General features: G+C 41.0%; 1 protein-coding gene across 1 annotated transcript; it reads right to left on the minus strand.

The window, feature by feature from the left end:
* Positions 1 to 16,448: 16,448 nt before the first annotated feature.
* On the minus strand, positions 16,449 to 20,836 carry zgc:77880 (zf-DHHC domain-containing protein; the record flags this gene model as incomplete). Its single annotated transcript, XM_037680183.1, has 7 exons — positions 16,449 to 16,608; positions 16,679 to 16,835; positions 17,092 to 17,164; positions 17,250 to 17,370; positions 20,232 to 20,293; positions 20,364 to 20,476; positions 20,756 to 20,836. Coding segments are annotated over 7 exons (699 nt in total), but the record flags the coding sequence as incomplete, so codon positions are not given.
* Positions 20,837 to 21,096: the final 260 nt, after the last annotated feature.

Below are 21,096 nucleotides of genomic sequence, written 5' to 3' on the forward strand. Positions count from 1 at the left end.
ATGTCTATGTTGTTTTCTCTGTTTTAACAATGTGTTGCTGCCATAAAATTCAGAATTACCCTTTTTCTCAATTTTTTTTCAGATTCAGCATTTGATTTTTTTATTTTTTATTTAGCCTTTATTTATCCAGGTTATATGTTTACTATGTTCATTTAATTTCACAAAAATTACATTCTGCTTTAGTTTTTTTTAATGTTCCAGCTTCTTTTGGAATTAGAGTTATAAAATATACACCAAAGCGTGTCATTATTCTGCCTGCATCATAATGCTGGTTTCCTGTGTTTCTAGATGTTATTGCTCTTAATGCAAAAATCTCCACCACTCTGTCACTGGTCAACGATCACGAAACCATCGTGAAGCAGGTCAGTAACTTCCTCCACTTACTGTATGATACCAATCGTTTAAACTGGTTAGACTGGTTTTGCTGTTTCAGCTGTGATACAAAGTGCTTTTGTCCTTTGTTTTCTTCACCCGGACCTTAAGAAAATGATAAATTAACTTACAGAGGTCTGCAATAGTCTCTCGTTTGGGACGAGGAGCCAAAGAAGCGGCTGTGATTTTCATAACACAGACTGTTTGAATTTGTTCCTATCGACTGGGCACTGATACTGATCAGTTCTGTTTGTGTGTTTTCTTCTACAGCTTAAAGATAAACTGATCGATTTGGGACTGCCATCAACCATAATTGTACGTGTCCTTAACAACACACAAGTGGCCGTTACAACACGGGGCAGCTAGTCGTTATTGATGAAAAGGTATCTGAGAACTGAAGGGAAACAGGTTTTCTGAAGTTTCAAGTCAGCTTATTGTTTTTTCCACTTCCTTGTTGAGAAGTTTAGATTTTTTTGTAGCATTATTCCTATTACTGTTTTTAACTAAAACAAATTACATGAAATATGTAACATACTGTTAATAATTGCCATGTTGTTAAATAAAATATGAGTGGTTTCACTGATTTCTTGTTTGCTTTAAATAAATTAAATGTTTTTTTTAAATATTGCTTCTTAAAAATTCCTCTTTAAAAATACCAATAAATGCATGTCAGAGTCCATGTGTGAACGAGAGGGAGGAGGTGGAACAGTGAGGCTACAAGGAGCAGAGGTCACAAAGGTGCAGGACTTCAAGGACTTGGGTCCACTGTCCAGGAACATGGGGAGTGTGGTGAAGAGGAGAAGAAGAGAGTCCAGGCAGGATGGAGTGATGGAGAAAAGTTTCAGGAGTGATTTGTGACAAAAGGGTGTCAGCAAAGTTCAAAGGAAAAGTTTACAAGAAGTGGTGAGACCAGCTATGTTGTATGGTCTGGAGACAGAGACATGGACAAAAAGACAGGAGACAGAACTGGAAGTAGCAGAAATTAAGATGTTGAGGTTCTCCTTAGGAGAGACAAGGATGGAGAAGATTAGAAATGAGATCATCAGAGGTACAGCACAGGTTGAACTGGGAGATAAAGTTAGAGAAGCCACACTGAGATGGTTTGGACATGTCCAGAGGAGGGACAGTGGGTATATTGGTAGAAGGATGTTAGAAATGCAGCTGCCAGGGAAAAGACAAAGAGGAGATATATGGATGCAGTTGGAGAGGACATGGAGGTAGTTGGAGTGAGGACAGAGTGAGACGGAGGAGGATGACTCGCTGTGGAGACCCCTGAAGAGGGACCAGCCAAAAGAAGAAGAATCAGAATAAGCCCTTATTGCCATTGCACTGAAGCACAACAACATTTTATTTCAGTACAACCCATCCAAAGAAACACAAACAACTAAATATAGACATGGGAAGACGGGGTGCCTGAAGCTGCAGCCTCATGAGAGGCGCTGCCTTTTTTCATTAGATAAGGAAAAGGGAACCTGAGGGAAAGAAGAGGTAAAAAAAAAAAACATCTCAAATCTTATCTCACACTGTATCCCTAACAGGACACAGTGTGAGGTTGCAAAAAACCTCAGCACAAAAAAGCAACATACAGATGACACAATAAGATGTGTAGAGTGGGTGAGGGTGAAGTGGGCGGAGGCAGGGGGGCTCCCAGCATAGGCTGCCCAAGAGAGCATTGCAGCCACCTGGCACCTCGCATCCAACCTAGGTTACCGCACAGGAGGAGGCCGGCGAAGGTGACGAGTTGAGGGGAGTGAGAGCTTTGCGAATGAGTGTATGAACACTGTTCCAGACAGGTTCATAGATGTCATTAGGGAAGGGAATGGGTAGGGGGGAGAAGAGCATCTTGTTCACAGAACATCTAGGAGAATTTGAGATAGTCAGCTTTTCAAGGCTGACATGGGAGAGCCCCATTCAGATATCAACAGTTGTTTTGGGTCAGGCCAACTCCATTGACTTCCGTCTGCCTTACAGCTCCACTGGTACATCTTAATGGCGACTTCAAACATCCAAATCTGTGGTCAGTGCCGCCGAGCTTGTAACTTCTTCAAAGTTGATCCCTTCCTGCCAACGAGATTCAGGAGCCGCAAGTAGCCTGCGATTCTCAGCAGAAATCATGTCCAGCTATTTACATATCTTCAACATCCTCAACCAAAAATGTGGACAGTCCACTGCCCCCAGGAATTCATTGTGTATCCGGCTGCAAGTGCCCTGTCGGGGCAGGAGGGCTCTCCTTCGCCCTGTTTTCTTGTTGAGAAAATCTGATCAACTGCGTTGAGAGAACAGCTGACCAGATCCATAATTTACAATTCAGAAGATATGCAAAGACAGGCTCTGAAAGGTTCACAGGACAAACAGCAGAAGCAGGGGAAGGAGCGGGAGGAAAAAGCGTCCGCCTTTGTCGAGAGCAAGAAGAAGGGGAAAAAAAAACAGAAGAAGAAGAAGAAGGTCCTCTTTATCTACTTTTAAGACTTATGTGTAAATCTGATGATGTTTTAGTTCATAATTATGCAGAAACATAGAAAATACTAGAGGGTTCATAAGCTTTCAAGCACCACTGTATGTACTGGAAGATGTTCCTCATTGAGCTCTGGAGATTATTAACAAAAGCTATGTTTTGAGGAGGTTTGGTAGCTGCTGAGACATTTGGCCTCAGTTGCAGGAAGCATAAATTATTTGCGAGTGTGGGATGTGTTCTCTGAAGAGTACCAATAATAATTGTAACCTCCAATTATCATAAATTGTTCCGTAAAATGCAGAAGTGTTTGATAGGAATCAAATGAACAATAGAAATGTTGCCGGTAAAACATTGTGACCTAATCAGTCAACTTATTTAGAATATCCTCCTTAAAGAAAAGCCAGTTGACCGACCGACCTACCCACGTACCTACAGTATCTATCTGTCTACATGTCTGGTCAGTACTTGGATGGGACACCGCCTGGGAATACCAGGTGCTGTAAGCTTTTGTACTTCTCACAAACCACACAATGGGGTGCGTTGTTCAAGCCAAGAGCCATTGTCAGTACTGGGGGCTAAGCCCCCCTAAAGGTCGGATCCTAGAATCACCCCTGGCTATAACAGAAAATATGTTTTTGCTTGTTAATCAAGCACAAAATAAATGCATGTCAAATCTTAATTTCCCTCTTTTGGCAATAGAACTGCAACCAAAGCACAGATAAAAAAAAATAAAAATTAGTTAATTAAAAATAACTGAATTCAAAATATATTTGAAGCCCACTTTTAATACATTTCGTTTTTATTTATTGTGTTCCAAGTTACTTACATTAATATTTAGATTACTTGAGCACAATAAACTACCAAGAACTATTTATTAAACACAAAAACATTTGATGTGTCAGCTGTTGAGACTCTTTGAAGGAAACTGGTCCATTCGGCTTTTGTTGTTTTATATAAGAACCTTAAAGGTCAATGTTCTTTTATTTTGTTCTAGAAGTATTTTAATGACCGTTACCGAAGAACAAACATGCCCGACATGAATGCGGAACAAGTGGAGCTTTGATTTGGAGGTGAATTTTGGATCTGAAATGATGGTTAATTAAAGGCGGTGTGACGCACAATGCATTAATCTGTCAACTGTTGCTTTCTGTTTGTGTGAGGGAATGTGGTTCTGCTGCTGTCAAACCTAGAATCCAGGTGAATCAGTGACATCACACCTGAAACGTTCTCTGAAGAAATGTAAACTGGCCTCAGCTCTTCAAGTTTTATTGGACATTTTGATTTTTTTGTTTCACAGACACGGTATACTTAACCCTTCCTGTAGTCCTTGGGTCAAAAATGACCGGAGGACAAAAGGCAGACACGACAGCAACAATTTACGAATAACTTGAAGAGGTATCAAAGAAAGCAGCAGAGAGGAGCTGTGAAGAGTTTGCGCTGGTCCTTATAAGCGAATGTAATAAACGAGCGCTGCATACAGACAGATTGTTATGGAAGCGCTTAACTGCCATTTATCGTGTAAATGACACGTGCCCAATGATCTGTCATGTATCATTGGGCACTTTTAAGTGGGTATATGGAAATTCCCAAGCTTTTCTAGTGGGTATACGCCGTATACCAGCACATCACATGGACTACACCACTGGGAGGCATGGAGAAGAACTGGACATGGTATGATGGAGAAATGAGAAGTGAGGGTTTATGAGGGCAGGGGCTGATGAATGGAGTGGAAACTGATGGAGATGTGAAATGTCACAGATTTTTTTCCACTTATTAATGTCAAATGTATTTGAACCATGTGCGTGTTAGAGCTGTTTCGTCTGGACAGAGTGGAGCTGCAGAAGCATGAAGAATTTCACCTGATAAACTCAAGGCCCTAAGCTGGAAAGCAAGAGTTGTCTGACCTCGCTAGAGCTGTCATTTCTAATCCGAGCCCGGCCCCGCCCGACCCGGATTAGGGCCAGGCCATAATAATGTGCAGACCAGGTCAGTGTCGGGCTTTTTATTGCACCGGCGGACGCGCACGGCTGACAATCCAATTATATGGCAACATGGCTTGCCATACCATCACCAGCAGCACGCGGTCATTTGGCTACGTGCTGACCGGCCTTGAAAGGGGTAAAAAGTTCAGTTAAGCTTCAGATGGACTACTGCCAGCGATCCGTCGCCCAAATGGATGTTCATTCAGCCGCTGCACTCAGCGGACGCGCGCAGCTGATGACCCAAACAGGTGAGATCACAAAATATCCGACATGTCAGAGTAGGGTCCATGTCTGAATAATGCAGAATGCAGGCAGAAGCAGGGATTTAATGCACTTTGATGGCCATGAAAGGACAAACACCGCCTCAGCTACGATCTTCTGCCCCTTTTATTCAGCCACGTGCGTCCCCGACCGTTAACTATAAGCAGTCAAAGCTTAATTAAAAACATTGTTTTTTGGGGGTTCAGACCTGTAATTACAGTTAACTTGTTGGGTCGGGTGGGGTTCGGAAATAATGGCTACAGGATGGGGCTGGGTCAGATCTTAGATAGAGAACTTTACTAATTGGCTTTTTTTATGTATGTGAATGTTTCTGTAAAGTGCCCTGAGACAACTTTGTTGTGATTTGGCGCTATATAAATAAACTGAATTGAACTGAATCTTTTGGGCCTGAATGCAACTCTAGACCTCGCCTCTGTCTGATAACCATTATAAAAAGACACTTCTTTATGCTCCCTGTGACCAGACTTGGAGACGAAGCGCCATGTAAACATCTTGATGCTTGCATTTCAACACTGCTCCATCTTGCAAGATTAAACCTGCGATGAGAAAATATATTCTCCTTTCCTGTGTGGCTTATTTATTTAATGAGCTGATGATAGGACAAGTCAGTTATCCAATAGAAACACCTGGCTTGATGACAACTGGGAACAGGTGAGAGTGGGCAGAGCAGGAGCTGAATGATCAGAACTGACTTAAGGGAAAAGGTGCAGACAAAACTGGGAAAACAAAATCCAACGTAACAAAGTTGAAAGAAAAAACCTGATGTACCAACATATTCTGCTGGGGAAATGGCAGGTATGAACCAGGTACTGACTCAGAAGTAAGGTCAACAATGTGGCATGATGAAACTGAAAGTCATCAGGTGGAAACCTGCTGGGGCTGCGCGGAATGAAGAACAGCTGGTTTAGTCACTGATTAAGACATCTGTTCTAGGAAAGTTGACACATTAAGACTTGGATTGGGAGGTCATTTACTAAAAATTACATAACCTTTGTCATTTGATGTTCCCCCAAACTGTCATCAACTTGATGGGGAGAAGAAAGAGATTTGATTAGTTTCCTGAAGGTAACCCAGATACGAACCTATTGGTTCTGAGTGACTGATGCCAACAGTAAAATATTATATTAAAAGTTTTGAAACAGAGAGTATGCCACAAACGTTGGTGTTCCAGACTGAACTGATACTTCTTGTTCTGGATCTTTCTGCATTCAGCCTCTCCAGTAGCAGTGATGAAGGTTCATGTAGAGATAATGATGGACTTCCCCAAGAAATCAAAACAAAGATGATATTAGTAAAATACTGTTGTTTTAGACTTATATATATTGTTTCAATAGGGGACAGCACAGTGGCACAGTTGGTAGAGCTGCTGCCTCTCAGCGAGCAGGTTACCCTAGTACAAATCCAAGTCCAGGGGCCTTTCTGGGTGGACTTTGCATGTTCTCTTTGTGCATGCATGGGTTTCCTCCCACAGACCAAAAGCATGCATGTTAGTCTGATTGGTGACTTTAGATTGTCCCTAGGTGAGAGTGAGAGAGTGAATGGTTGTTTGTCTCCATGTGTCCCTGTGATGGACTGGAGACCTGTCTAGGGTGTACCCTGCCTCTCACACAGTGATGGCTGGACATGGGCACCAGTGACCCCTGCATCCCAAAAAGGAAGAAGTGGGTAAAGATAATGGATGTTTCAGTAGAGTTCCATGCTCCGCTTGATGCAGCAGCAGGCCTGCCTCCACTGGCTTGGACCCATAACTATAACTATAACTCGTTAGTTATAGTTATGGGCCCATGGTTAGTGGATAGGCCAATTCAGTTATCCAGTAGAAACACCTGGCTTGATGACAACTGGGAACAGGTGAGACACTGGTACTACGCCACTAACGTCAACTCCCGAACTCACAAACACAACTCCAACTTTACCAACTACAACTTCCCAACCAACAAACAACATCTAATACTCCCACAACAAATTTCCAACAGTTGACAAAACTATAACCTATAAGCCTAACTAGAGCTCCCCAAACCCCAAATATGCTTCAAACACATTTAGATTTCCTCCAACTACAATTCCTCAGCCCACAAACATAAATGACTACACAAACTTCAAATATAGACTCTGCAAATACAACTATAATCCCAGCAACTACAACTCCACAACTATATATATATATATAATTTAAATTTTTCCAGTATAATTAGAACATGCTACTGGATGCCTCGAATTTCCCCCCGGGGATTGATTGATTGATTGATTGATTGATTGATTGAAGTGAGCGAGCAAGCATGCATGCATGTACTGTATCGCTGATCTAGCATTTATCTCCATGTCGATGTTTTGATTTCAGCCAGTAAGGCCAAAGGCAGCGCAGATGTCTTGTATTTACACTAGAGCTGTCACAACTGTACTCCAAGGTACGTTATCATCTTGACCTGGTTTAAATGGTTGATTCTCTGATTCTAGACGATGCGTTTGCTCTGAAGGTGAAGATCTACCACCCTGTCTCTGGAGAATATTAAAGATACCGTCATGAAACAGGTCAGTAACTTTCCAAGTGTTCATGCTTTCACTAACAGTTTTGATCTAAACTTGTTGGGTGAGGTTTTTTTTACACCTTTGTATGTGTTTACTATTATTCAAAACATAATTACAAAATGCAATGGTTGATTAAAAACAAGTAGTAAAGGCTAACTCTTATTATTGTACAGGCACAATTTAGATTTATCCTAATGTCTGAGCTCAAACATTTGTTGTTTTTGCAGCATGCGTTTTCTTTTCTACAGATTAAGAATGATTTTTTAAAACTAGGGCAGCTGCCAGACATAACTGTTGGCCTGCTGAGCAATGGTTCAGTGAAAATTACTACAGATGCTGACCCCTAGTGGCTAAATATGAGATTTCATCAGATTGCTGCAGAAAAATATGTTTTAAGATTTCACTACTTTGTTACTCAGCTTCAGTTGAATCTTCACTTGGTCTCCCATCCTGAGCAAGCACAAAGGCGACAGTGGAAAGGAAGAACTCCCTTTAAATATCGACGCTTCTCTGAGCACTCTTGCTCTGCAGCGCACTGTACTACATCAGGAAAATAAGTTGTTCAAAGATACTTTATCTGCAGGTTCCAGCTTTAAAAATGTCCTTTGTTGGGACAATAAGGACATCGAAGTTAACCACGTGTTCGTTCTTGACGTAATAAATTCGTATCTTTTAATTTCAGCTCAGAGCTGCCTGCTCCAAAACCTTTGAGTATCTCTTTGTTGTAAAACCAAAGTCATTTGTGACTTTGTTTTCTCGTTAGTCACAAACTTCCACAGCAAAATGAAACATGGAGATTCCTTGGTCTGCTTCTAAAAGAAAACAAAAAAACACATCACCGGTAGTTGGACTGATGATGGCTGATGATCATCGCCCAACCCTACTGTCCAAAGCCCAAAGGTCCTTGGAGGTCTGAGGCAGGGTCGGTGGTGGTGCATCTGGTCTGACCTTTCCCCCAGCTGCAGTAAACTGGTAATGTGCGGACACCATGTCCAAACAAAAGGGTGTCCATGAGTGCACGTGGCACCAGGACTCTAGGCCACAGATTGATGATAGATTTTGTAGTTATGTCATCAGTGCCTGTATGTTTTGGACACTCGGAGAAAAGAGGAGCTGAGCGGTCACCTGCTGAACAGACCTGGTGGACCCAAACACGTAGTGAGGATTTCCTGGGAACATCTGGCAAAATGCTTGAATCGTCAACTCATATCCAGCAGAGAACTTCAGCCACACCTTGGCAGAGGCCAGGGACGTCGAGTTTGAGTGGGTCGTGTTCGGTGGCACGGTTGGTAGAACTGTTGCCTCTCTGCGAGAAAGGTGCCGGTTCAAATCCCGGTCCAGGATCTTTCTGGGTGGAGTTTGCATGTTCTCTCCGGACACTCCAGTTTCCTCCCACAGACCAAAAACATGCACGTTAGACTGATTGGTGACTCTAAATTGTTTCTAGGTGAGAGAGAGAATGAATGGTTGTTTGTCTCGTTTGTCTCTATGTGATGGACTGGAAACCTGTCCAGGGTGTCCCTGTGATGGACTGGAGACCTGTCCAGGGTGTCCCTGTGATGGACTGGAGACCTGTCCAGGGTGTCCCTGTGATGGACTGGAGACCTGTCCAGGGTGTCCCTGCGATGGACTGAGACCTGTCCAGGATGTCCCTGCGATGGACTGAGACCTGTCCAGGGTGTCCCTGTGATGGACTGGAGACCTGTCCAGGGTGTCCCTCGCCTCTCGCACGGTGACTGCTGGATAGGAGCACCAGTGACCCCTGTGACCCAAAAAGGTAGAAGCAGGTAAAGAGGATGGACGGATGGGGTATGTTCCACGCCGCCAGTGTCAAGGTGGCTGCAAGGTTGTCGGTGCTTCTTGTGGAATCGTCCTCAAACTGGGTGAAGAAGCGGTCTACTGGTAGGACTGGAAGGACTCCTGAGGCAGAGGAGGGCTATTGCTCTTGCAATTGAACTGCTATTACTGAGTGTGACGTGTCCATGTGTCATTTATGTCAACTGTGTGTCTAATTAACCCATTTGCTCTCTCTGAACAGCTGATTGGCTAGAAGCAGTTTAAAAGGACCAAGCTCCACCTGCTGGAGGAGCGAGGGAGGCCCATGGAGTGATGTCGTTCTGATGGTTGGTGTCTCTTCGCTCCAGCCAAGCTCCTGTCTGAGGTACCTGTGGTTGCATCATGCCACTAAACCGTTGAGCTGTTTGTTGTTGGGACTGGGAGTTACTGACGTCACTGTGTTTATGGTTTTTGGTTGTAGGGTTAGTTCCTGTGTCGTAGGGCGAGGGGAGCAGCCCGAATCAGACGGGCAACTGCTGGCTGGTTCAGGGCTTCTCCGTCTTTGTTTATTTTAATCGGGACTCCCAGTTTCAGGTGATTGATAATTAAAGTTTTGTCTAAATTGTACGATCGTCTGGACTTCATATGTTGTGCATCCTGCCATTTACTCCCGGACCTACCAGGACCATAACACTGAGGCAGGAGTATTGAAGATCCAGACTCTAGTTTTGAACAATGTTGGCGTGAAATTTATACGAGGAGTTTCTTTCGGTGTATTTTCCCCTCATTCAGTCCGGCTGATTAACATGAGAACAACACGCTGAGGAACATCGAAAAGAACCAGAGCAGTTTAAAAGACGTCGGTTTTTATTTCAACGAACCAGAGCAGCATATCAAGAAGAACACAGGTCACAGGTTCAAGACTGCAACATGAAAGAACACATCACTCAGGCGTAAACTGGTTTAAAAAGAAACCACGTGATATTAAACTCACGGGTTTTTATTCGCAGGCCGTGAGATTAAACATCGGAGCCAACCAGCCGACCTGACGAGCCCAAAGTTAAAATACTTTGTTTAAATGTGACCAGACTTTTCTTACAGGTCTTCTGACTAAAACAGACGTTTTATTGGTTCAATGTTTAATAGTTCTACATGTGATCTAGCTGAATTAGTTCTTATAGAACGTAACCTTAAAGGAGCCCAAAGAGCGGTCACGGCTCTCGCTGGTCGACTGGCGGCCAACATTTAGTTTCAGGCCTTTCTGCTTCAACACATTCCTTCGTGCTGTCGAACAGCGATGGGAGCGCGCGCTCGGCTTCAGTGGAGTTTTACTGAACGAGCGGCTCGGAGGAAACTGAACGTCAGTAACCACGACGAGCGCGCTTCCATCAACAAAACAGAAATCAACAGATCAAATGCAATCATCGGTAGAGTCGACCGAGGAAACCAGCACCCTGATAATTACACACACACCTGGACAAAAAATAAACGATTTTGAAATGTTTTTAAGAGTCTAACGAAGTGAAACCCAGTGGGTTGATTTTTATTAAAGGAATGTTTGAACTGCTGGTTGTCCAGATAAAATCTCGTTTTAGTAAAAACATCTCAAACGAGGGTTCTTTTCACCCAGACCATAATAAAAATGGTAATAAATACCTCAGAGACGCCGTAACCTTCGCATTGCACATCAATGGAACAAAACAGGAACACAAAGAAACAGACCCTGGTCGGATCACAGCTCGGAGACGTTATGAGAAACACTCGGAAATAAACTGTTTCAGTTCAGTCAGTGACTCCTTCAGCTCCATCAGCCTGTTTAAAACTGAACTAATATTAATAAGGCAGCGTCTCCTCATAAACGTGCGTCCACACACCAGAAATCCTCACCTGGAGGTCCCCGATCGGATGATTTTTAATCAAATCAACAACGTCCAACACTCTGAGAAGAAAACGCAACAGAGACTGAACTGATGTGACGGCTAGCAGGTTAATTAGACAAGTTCAATTATAAAAAAAGCAAGCTATTTAAGGAGCTTAGCTTGTTTTTTTAATTAAAAGTTAAGGTCAAATTAAGGTCAAAGAGTAAAATAGTATCGTTTCTCTAATAAATAAAAGTCTGAGCATCCACTTGGTTTGGAAAACAACAAAATTCAATATTTCAAGGTGGGAAAGGACAATAAAACATCTTGAATCTGTTGTTTTGTGGTATTTTTGGTGATAAAATGCGACTAAACTTCTGATATCTGTTAAAACAAATGACTCGGTTATTGCTTAAATTTTCCAAACTTTCAATTAACCGTAAAACTACGAAGGCAAGAAACTTCCACGCAAAAAAGGTGCCAGGATCTTAATTATGCTCTAAAAGGGACCATTAACTAATTTACTCATCTTAATTTACTAAAAGATGGAAAAAATACGTTTTTTTTTTAAACAAGATTTTAATCTAAGATATTAAACCATAAAGGAAAATATATACATAAACATGTTAAAATTGTTGGGTCTAGTGTTAAAAAAACACGAAGCGCAGTTTGTACGAACACGTTCGCATGAAAAATCTCATGTTTCTCATAACGTCTTTCCTGTGCCAACCCATTTTCAGCATCTGTATTCAGTATTTAATTGAAAAAAGAATTTAGTAAATGTATTTTTATCTGATTATGATAAAGGCATGTGATAAAAGAAAAGGGGATTCTTAGTTAAAAGCGATGCTGTCGTCCAACCAGCTCCGTTTAAGACGTGTTTACAGATTAATCCACATAATTCAATAAAGCACTTGAGTTCAGCTCAGGCTGATCACTTAGTTCAAAATAACTTTATATACAAAAATAATAATCCTGAAAAAATATAATTAAAACACACGCCGGGAGATGAAGTTGCCTTTGTTTCTAAAATCACCCATTTTAACTTTGAGATCTCATTTTTACTCATTTGCTTATTTAACTGCTTTAAATTAAAAGGTGACCTTAAAATAAATCTATTAAATTTTCAAGGAAGAAATGACCCAAATTACAATAAATATACATAAAACAAAAAAAGATAAAATGCTGCTCAAACACTGTTGGACCAGCAGCGTTTCCATAACTTTAATTTTCAGTAGTTTTATTCCAGTAACATGACTTTTGTGCAACAGTTGTAAAAAAATAAAATAAAATAAAACACAGAATGTAAACATAAAACAGTAAAAAGCCACAGATGTAAGGAAACTCATATGTAACAGATGATTAGGATTTTTAGCTAGTTATAAAAAAGGATTTGTTTTTCTTTTAATAGTATTAATATATATAATTTTTTAACCTCTAGTACATCTTGTTGTAATTTAATAATTAAATTTTATTATTCACAAGCGGGTTGAAAACAAACATTTAACCGCTCTAATTAGGAATACTAGTAGTTAGCAACAGGCGATTACTTTAGAAATGCTAGCTAACGGTTACTTTGTAGTTTTAAAAATAAAATAAAAAAGTAAAAGTAGACTAGAAAGGTTTATTAAAAATCTATAAATTAAAACAGGAATGCAAGTTGGAGACGTTTATCAAATAAACCTGAAATGCTAGCAGCTAGCGTAAGAATGAAAACGCTAAAGCTAACGTAATTAGCTGCAGCGAGTTGTAAACGGGCCCACTTGCAAATGTTAAACAGTTTAACTTCAGTTAATAATTCGGAGTACAAACTAAAACCTTGATGTTTTTTAAAGATCCACTTTAACAAAGGAAAATAACATTAATATTCACAGTTAGTTTTCTCCCGCAACAAATCCAACAAGTCTATTTTACATAAAAAGACGGAACCAGGCTAGCAAACAAAGGCAACTTCTCCCCGTCACATATAAATACACAACTAGTAGAGTTAAAAACATTAAACAGTAACAAACAATAAATAAATTAAGAAAAGTCCCTTCACTGAGGTATAAGAGAATCATGAAAATGTACTTTGGTGTGAGTGTGCAAATATTAGAAAGCAATTCTTCCATTTAAAAAGGTAAAAGGTAAAAAACAAGTAGTTTAAGGGTCATAAACATCCTGATGCATGCTCAATAATCCAGGTAGAAAAATAAGTTCAGTCAGGTCCTCTGAACGGATTAAAAAAATATATATTTTTTTTAATTTGTTGAAACGTTTCGTCTTTTATCCAAGACTTTGTCAGACTAGGCCTGTCACGATGATAAATTTTGCTGGGCGATTAATTGTCTCAGAAATTATTGCGATATACGATAATATTGTTTGAAATTTGACAATAATTACTAATTATTGTCAAATTTGAGAAGAAATGTTTGTTTTGTTTTGCATGTAGTACATTTTTTTTTACCATTGGATGGCAGTACAAGATTGTTTGAACAGGTGGATGGATAGTGAGGGAGTGAGCAGCGTCTCTTTAAGAAAAATGGGCGGGAGGCCCCATGACGTGACATGGGCTGTCTCTCTTCGGTTCTCAAAATGGCGGACGCTCGGTGTGCTTTGAGCTCTTTAGCATTTTTCACACAAAGCTTTTAATAAAATTAAAAAAAAATCAGTAAACAAGTTCTCAGCTTCTTTTTGCAGAGAAAAACAACTTTTCACACAAAGGCACGAGTTTTAACCGTGAATTTTGGAGCTTTGATAAGACGGAGGATAAGTTGTTCACGTGTAAAAAGGAGGACCATCAGTCTAACGACCGAACGTTTCTACCGCACTCTACCGCACTCTACCGCACTCTACCGCACTCTACCGTACTACTAGAAATAAACAGCTAGTTCTGGATGTCATCAGCAAACTGGTTGATCCACTATGAGAAAGTGCTATTTATAAGACTAAGTTTGTTGCAGCTCCTCAGACTGACGAAGTCTTGGATAAAAGATGAAACGCTTCAACAATTTAAAAACATTTTTTAAATTTTTGAATCTGTCCAGAGGACCTGACTTACATCCCTTCATGCCCATCTGTCTATTTTATTCATCTGTAATTTCATTTGTAACCGTAATAGTTTTAATAAGTAAGATGTCAAAGTTTTGGACTTTAACTAAACACAGTATTGAAAAAAATGAATGAATAGGAGTAAAAACGTAATAAAATGTACAGACTTCTGTTTGAGGGGAACAAACTCTTAGTACGTCATGACGGTTTGTATCAACTTGGACTTGTTAGATTGATGAACGTTTGACTATTTTTTGGTTTCTTGTAAAGCTAAAAGTCTTAGTGGTTAAATTTTAAAGCAATATTTTGTGTTTTGGATGATAATGTTGCGCTCAGGTGGCTGATCTGAAACGAAAAATGAAAAGATAAATTGTCTTTTGTTGTTTATATCAGTTTGGGTTGGTCCATCATCTCCAGTAGCTTTTAAACATTTTAAAAAAGCATTTTTCAATAAATTGTACTTAAACATAAATAAATTTAACTAAAATGTAAAGTTTTTTTTGTTTTACATCTCATAGAAATCTTTCTTTAAGTTTTACCTGAGGATATTTTGTCAAATCCATTTTAAGTTCTTTATTCAGGCCATGATTTGAGGCATTTCCTCCTTTTGTTTTCCACCTAATATTTTCTCTTAGATCATTTAATCCATTGAATTCGACACTCCATCACTTAAATTTGATTGAAAAGCTGCTACAAAGTCACACTTTTTGAAAATACTTGTATTTTAACATATTTTTGTCATATTTTATTGAGAAATAAACTTTTTCAAGAGGAAAAAAGGAACTGGATGAACTGCAAATGCAACTTTTTGTAGCTTGAATAATTCATTTCAGCATGCAGCTGCAGGTTATTATAAATATGGACGCTGGGTTTTACATAATCAAGCATTTAGGTGTAGTTATTGGACTTCTGCTTCTTGAATTTATGATTTTTTTTGTAGGGATGCACGATATTATCGGCTTGGTATCGGTATCGGCCGATATTAGCGATAAAGTTAAATATCGGACATCGGCCAATCCATCAACTCATCGATATAAAAGGCGCTGTTATGACATCCCGTGTTGTTGAGTTTAGATTTGTGAAAATTTACAAATATGCACTGTTCGAGTGTTATTGTGTTAGAGAGAATAAACGTCATAAATAAAATTGACATTAAACATAATCCAAGTTGAAGTGTTTCATCATTTTCAGCCCCTGCATTTGGCATCAGACCAAACTGACACAGATCACGCAGAATAATGTAGGATTTTAATTCCACAGCAGAGAACGCTATGTAGTCTCCGCAAGTGAGTCTAGGGGAAAAATATCGGTATTGGGTATCGGTCAAATAAGTTAAAACATATCGATATATCGGATATCGGACAAAAATCCAATATCGTGCATCCCTACTTTTTTTTAGTTTTAAGGCGTTCTTTCCATGATTAAAACGTAAAATAGACGGCAGGGGACACCAAAGAGCAACAACATGTCCAAATCAGTGACCACAGGTTAAGTCTGCCGTGGTTTAGGTACCGTAAGGTGCTCCGAGTCAAAGAATGACCACGTGACGGTGCGTCTGTTCCTCCAGCTCAACATGACAGGTCGACGGCATGTTTACTGTAATCGGATTTAAGCGTGCAGTTACTGTTTTACAACTAATTTAAAGCAACGTAAACATAAATCCCCATAAAGGTTTAAAACCGGAGTCTGTTTGGGCGTTTAGAGGTTTGCTGTAACTCAATAATAATAATAATAATCAGCAGGTAAACATGAAAACTGCTGTATTCAGCCTTTCAGCTGAAATATTCCTGTTTGGTTCTTACGAGTGTCTACATGCACTTCGACCTCCATATTAGCATCCGGAGAGCTCTACGGACGCTGTATCCAACACTAACCCAAAGTTTTGTGCTGGAAAACAGTTTGAAACCATTTTCAAACCGCAGCGTCCACAAACTTTGCCATAAATATGAAATAACTGAGTGCTGCTGGTAAAAGATCTGCAGATCTGGATGCAACGAGGCCGGAGATCTTCTCTTGTCACAAGAAAGTCCGTGAAAAGGTTTTCATGAGCTCCAAGTCGGACTCGGTGTGGAGGCGCCGGAGGGTAAAATCCATTCACTCGTTCATCTGATAAATACAAACACTCTGCCTTCATCCTCAGGTCAAAGGTCAGACCCTTTTAGGCGGTAAAGTCACGTTCTCACACACGCACACTGTTTAGTTTTTTTTTTTTTTAGCTCACAAGTCGCAGATCAGACGTCGTAGTCGGGCAGAGCGGAGTAGATGATGCCTCCGACCGACGGGGGGGTGGAGTGGAGGGGCAGCAGCCAGCTGAAGACCGAGCCTGAAGGAGCAGAGAGGCGTGAAAACAAACCGTTTGAGCTGAAACGTCCGGGCGGCTAACGCAAACCCACCTCGTCCGAAGACCTCCCGCAGCAGAGCCAGCTTCGGCTTCCGGGTGTGTGGGAGGTGGAGGGGCTGCTGCGAGGAGGAGGAGGAGCTTCTGTCCTTCATCATCAGCCGGTTCTTCATCTGCTCGATGGGAGTCTCGTCTGTGATGATGGAGATCAGCTGAGGAAAAACACGGAAGCTGTCAGAGCAGATCACGATGTCGTCTTTTAACAACTTTTCACGTTTTTAGTCAGAAGATTTGTGTTTTTTTGTTTTAAACAAAAGCTTCTCTCCTCTCTCGGATCCTCTGTTTTTATTAAATATCCGACAAATAAACAGAGCGACCAACACAAACTTAGCCGAGACGCTTCGGATCCATAAACGCACCTGGATGACGTCTGGCAGCTGGAAGTCTTTACTAACAACAAGCTCCTACCTGGTCGTAGAAGATGACCATGACAAACACCCCGAACAGCACCGACTCCACCAGGAGGATGATGTAATGAGCTCTGAGGCAGAAACAACAACACAAGTCACAGAGACAGGAGCTTCAACAGATTCCAGGTGGACTCCCCGCCCTCGCTCTGAACTCACACGATCAGATGTTTGCTGGGCGTCTCCTCGCCTTCTTTCTCTGCGTCTCCTTCCCTCTCCATCCGCATCCTCCACACCCAGGCCCACACCACCAGGACCATGGAGTACAGGCTGGCCATCCCTGCAACCAGAACAGCAGAGCTTGGGTTGGAGTGCAGACCACAGCAGCAGATCAATCTGCTTCAGGAGTTATGTTAGTGTTTTAAAGGTTTATTGACACGATGAGGTTCCCAGCTTGTGGTTCCTGCAATCGAGGTGGCCGGCTGAGAGCTTTAAATTTATTTGAGGAGAGTCGCAGCGTGTTTGCTTCTACGTTGGAACACCTTCTGTTTGATGCTGCAGCAGCTGGAAGACAGGCTGAGTGAGACACCTGGACCCAGTGGCTCCTCCTGGGATAAATGGAGCTCTTTTCTTCATATAGAGCTTATTCTATTTTCAACACATCATAGCAGAGCCCGATTGATACGTTGACAGGGCCGATATTTTAGGTCGATATAGGTGCTTGGGAATATATTGGTGATAATTCCCCCATTATGCACAGATGTCTCTGGGCAGCACGTCTCATCCCCAAAATGTCCCCCGGGCGCTTTCAATAGCTGCCCACTGCACCACCTGGTGGTGGATGGGTTAAATGCAGAGACTAATTTCGCCATTGTATGGAAACATACAGTGCTGACATTGTGATGACATTATTATTATTATTATATAAACATTGGGAACAAGCCGTGTCCTTACTTGCACAAGATGCAACTGTACAATGTATCCAGCAGAGGGCGCATGAAGACTACTTTCAAGTCAAGGCCGTTCACTTAAGTTTCACTTTCAGCGCAGCCGAAGCAGCGAGCAATGCTGTGTAGGCCTGTCGCGATAAACAATAAATCAATTAATTGCATAATAAATTAAAATTATCGACCTCATTTTCATTTCATCGGCTTTATCGTTTCTTTGCGTCTCTTTCTACTGAAGACACTGGATGACAAAAGGTTCAACTCTGGTGCTCTTCACTGACCCCTCCCTTTCTCTTTAAAATCTGTTTTAACGATCCAAAAATCACGTTTTTGGATCGTTAAAAGCAGCTCAGCTGAGAAGCTAAGCTAACAGGCCGACATCGTGAAAAAACCTCCGTCTTGTCGAAGCTCCAAAATTCACGGTTGAAACTCGTGTCTTCGTGTAAAAAGTTTTTTTTCTCTGCAAAAAGAAGCGGAGAACTTGTTTACTGATTTTTTTTTTTATTAAAAAGCTTTGTGTGAAAAATGCTAAAGAGCTCAAACCACACCGAGCGTCCGCCATTTTGAGAACTGAAGAGAAACAGCCCATGTCACGTCAAGGGGCCTCCCTCTCATTTTTCTTAAAGAGACACGTTGCTCGCTCCCTCACTATCCATCCTTTCGTTCAAACAGTCTTATACTGCCATCCAGTGGTCGAAAAAAGTACTACACTCAAAACAAATGAACAAACATTCCTTCTTAAATTTGACAATAATTAGTAATTATTGTCAAATTTCAAACAATATTATCGTTTATCGCAATAATTTCTGAGACAATTAATCGCCCAGCAACATTTGTTATAGTGACAGGCCTGATAGTGTGTAGCATATTTTGCTGAACAGAGCATGGCAAGTTTATTTTAACTGATCTGTAAAACAAATCAACAATAATTAATTCTCTTCAATCCTCCAACCTGCTTTTCATTAGGTACGTGCCTCTGAAGTTAGCAAGCTAACATCCTGATGCATGCTCAATAATCCAGGTAGAAAAATCTAAAAAAGTTAAATCTGGTCCTCTGGACATTCAAAAAACAAAAAGCAAAACAACAAAAAACTGTAGAAACGTTTCGTCTTTCATCTGAAGGACTTCCTCAGTCTGAGGTGCTGTATTCAGCTCAGTCTTATAAATAGCACCGTCTCAGAGTGGATCAACCAGTTTGCTGCTGACAACCAAAACCAGCTGCTCACAAGCTAACGTTTAGATAACCGAGCATAGGCTATTACCTTGTAAAACTTTATCCAGAACAATAAATCTAACGTAGCAGTAAAATATTTCAGAGTTAGTAACGTTTTCTTTGTCGTCCTCAATTAAATACATGTTTGTCTGAAATATTTACTTCTCTGCAAAGAAAAACAAACTGCTGAGGTCAATCCTAATTAGACCTTCACCGTACGTGACTGACTGTTTAATGAACAGGAAGGTGTTTCTTTAATTTATATTTTGTAACACACTTGATAACTTTATGGTGAATAGTGGAGGATAGAAAATGTGACCAAACGTTAAGAAGACTGTTTCAAGACTTCAAACATGGTTAAAAGTAGCTGTTTAGAGTCTTGGGGTGGACTAAGCTAAAATATTTTCAGCCAGTATATCGGTTATGAGCATTAGCTTTTCCCGATAATAATCGGTATCGGCAATAGCCAATACTTTCATATCGGTTGGGCTCTGCATCGTAGTTCACACATCCAAACATAAGAACCGTCACTACCGACTAAACCGATGTCACATCCTATAATTTCTTTATTTTGTTAAAATCCAGCGGTCATTGAACAAAATGAGGAGCTCACCCTGGAAAGGTTGGCGTCCATCACAGAACCGTTGTTAAAAAAAAAAGAAACATTATTTTTCCCTTCCTTTGGCGTGTTCCTCCGTTTTCTTTTCTAGCCTTTGAGCTATGATAAAACAGGTGGTGACTTTAACACCTTCAGATGACCAGATATTACCCCCCAACCTGAATAATTATGCTTTGGAGAAAAAAACACAAGGGAAGCCAGAAGCAGGGCTGGTTAACGTGAGCTTAAAACCTTCAAGACCTTTTACAGTCTGAATGCTGCTAAAACTGTTCAGCTTTATTTAGCCTTTTCTCCTCAAGTTGTTCAATCTGAAAGGCTTTGTTTTCTTTATACTTCTAACAAACCAAACAACCGGGTTCGTCTCTCTTTGCAAGTCAAAGTACAACAGACTGAGTACACGCTGCAGTTTTCTGTTTCCTCACCGGTGTAGAAGAGAAACTGGATGAAATACTTCTGGTTCAACTCCCCGACACAGTTGTTGATCCTAGAACGTGAGACAAGTACGATGAGAAGACGTTAAATAAGAAAGAGGGGGGGTTTGGGACTCTTCTCACCAGGGACAGTGATGGTCCATGCGGCGTATGCACCTCTGACAGACCCGGCAGTGGTGCGCTCGGGGAGGTCTGTAAGTTTCACAGCGACTGCAGACCGTCCAGCCCTCACAGCTCTGAAATCACAAACAAGTCAGGGATTCTCAGAGCTTGGAGTGAAGCGTCTTTTCTTTAATTCAAGTTGCTCCGGTCCAGTTCAATTCAAACTGAGGACCAAACCGTTGCACGAATGAACAAAGATCACAACAGCAGTTACACAAGATTAAATAGAAATAAACGGAGATAAACACGTCAAAGCTCATTCGTCTTTACTCTCGCGTCTTAAAAAAACCCGGACAGTCGGGTCCGGAAGGATCGAGGTTTAGACTAAATAAAAACAGAGAAAGTGAACCGACCCGCTCGCTCATCCGAGACGACTGGGAGCGCACATCGGAGAAGTCTATGGCTGTGTCGGGCAGCGGCACCACACCTGCAAACACAAACGTATTCAGACCAAACAAACAAACAAACAAACAAACAAAGTGTGAGCGGTAAATGTTTTTTATTTTCCCGCCTCTTTGCAATCAATCTACTCCTGCAGACTCTGCATCATTCTCACGCTTCATACATGAAAACGTTCGGCTCGTTCAGCTGCTGACACGTCTGCTTCTTGCAGTTTTTATACTTTTTAAAAAAATGAATATAAAATATGTCTCAGTTACAGTTTCTATTTTCATCTTTTTATGCTACTTTTAGC

Source organism: Nematolebias whitei, chromosome 1, assembly GCF_014905685.2.
Source record: "Nematolebias whitei isolate Nwh7 chromosome 1, NemWhi1, whole genome shotgun sequence".
Classification (NCBI taxonomy): Eukaryota; Metazoa; Chordata; class Actinopteri; order Cyprinodontiformes; family Rivulidae; genus Nematolebias; species Nematolebias whitei.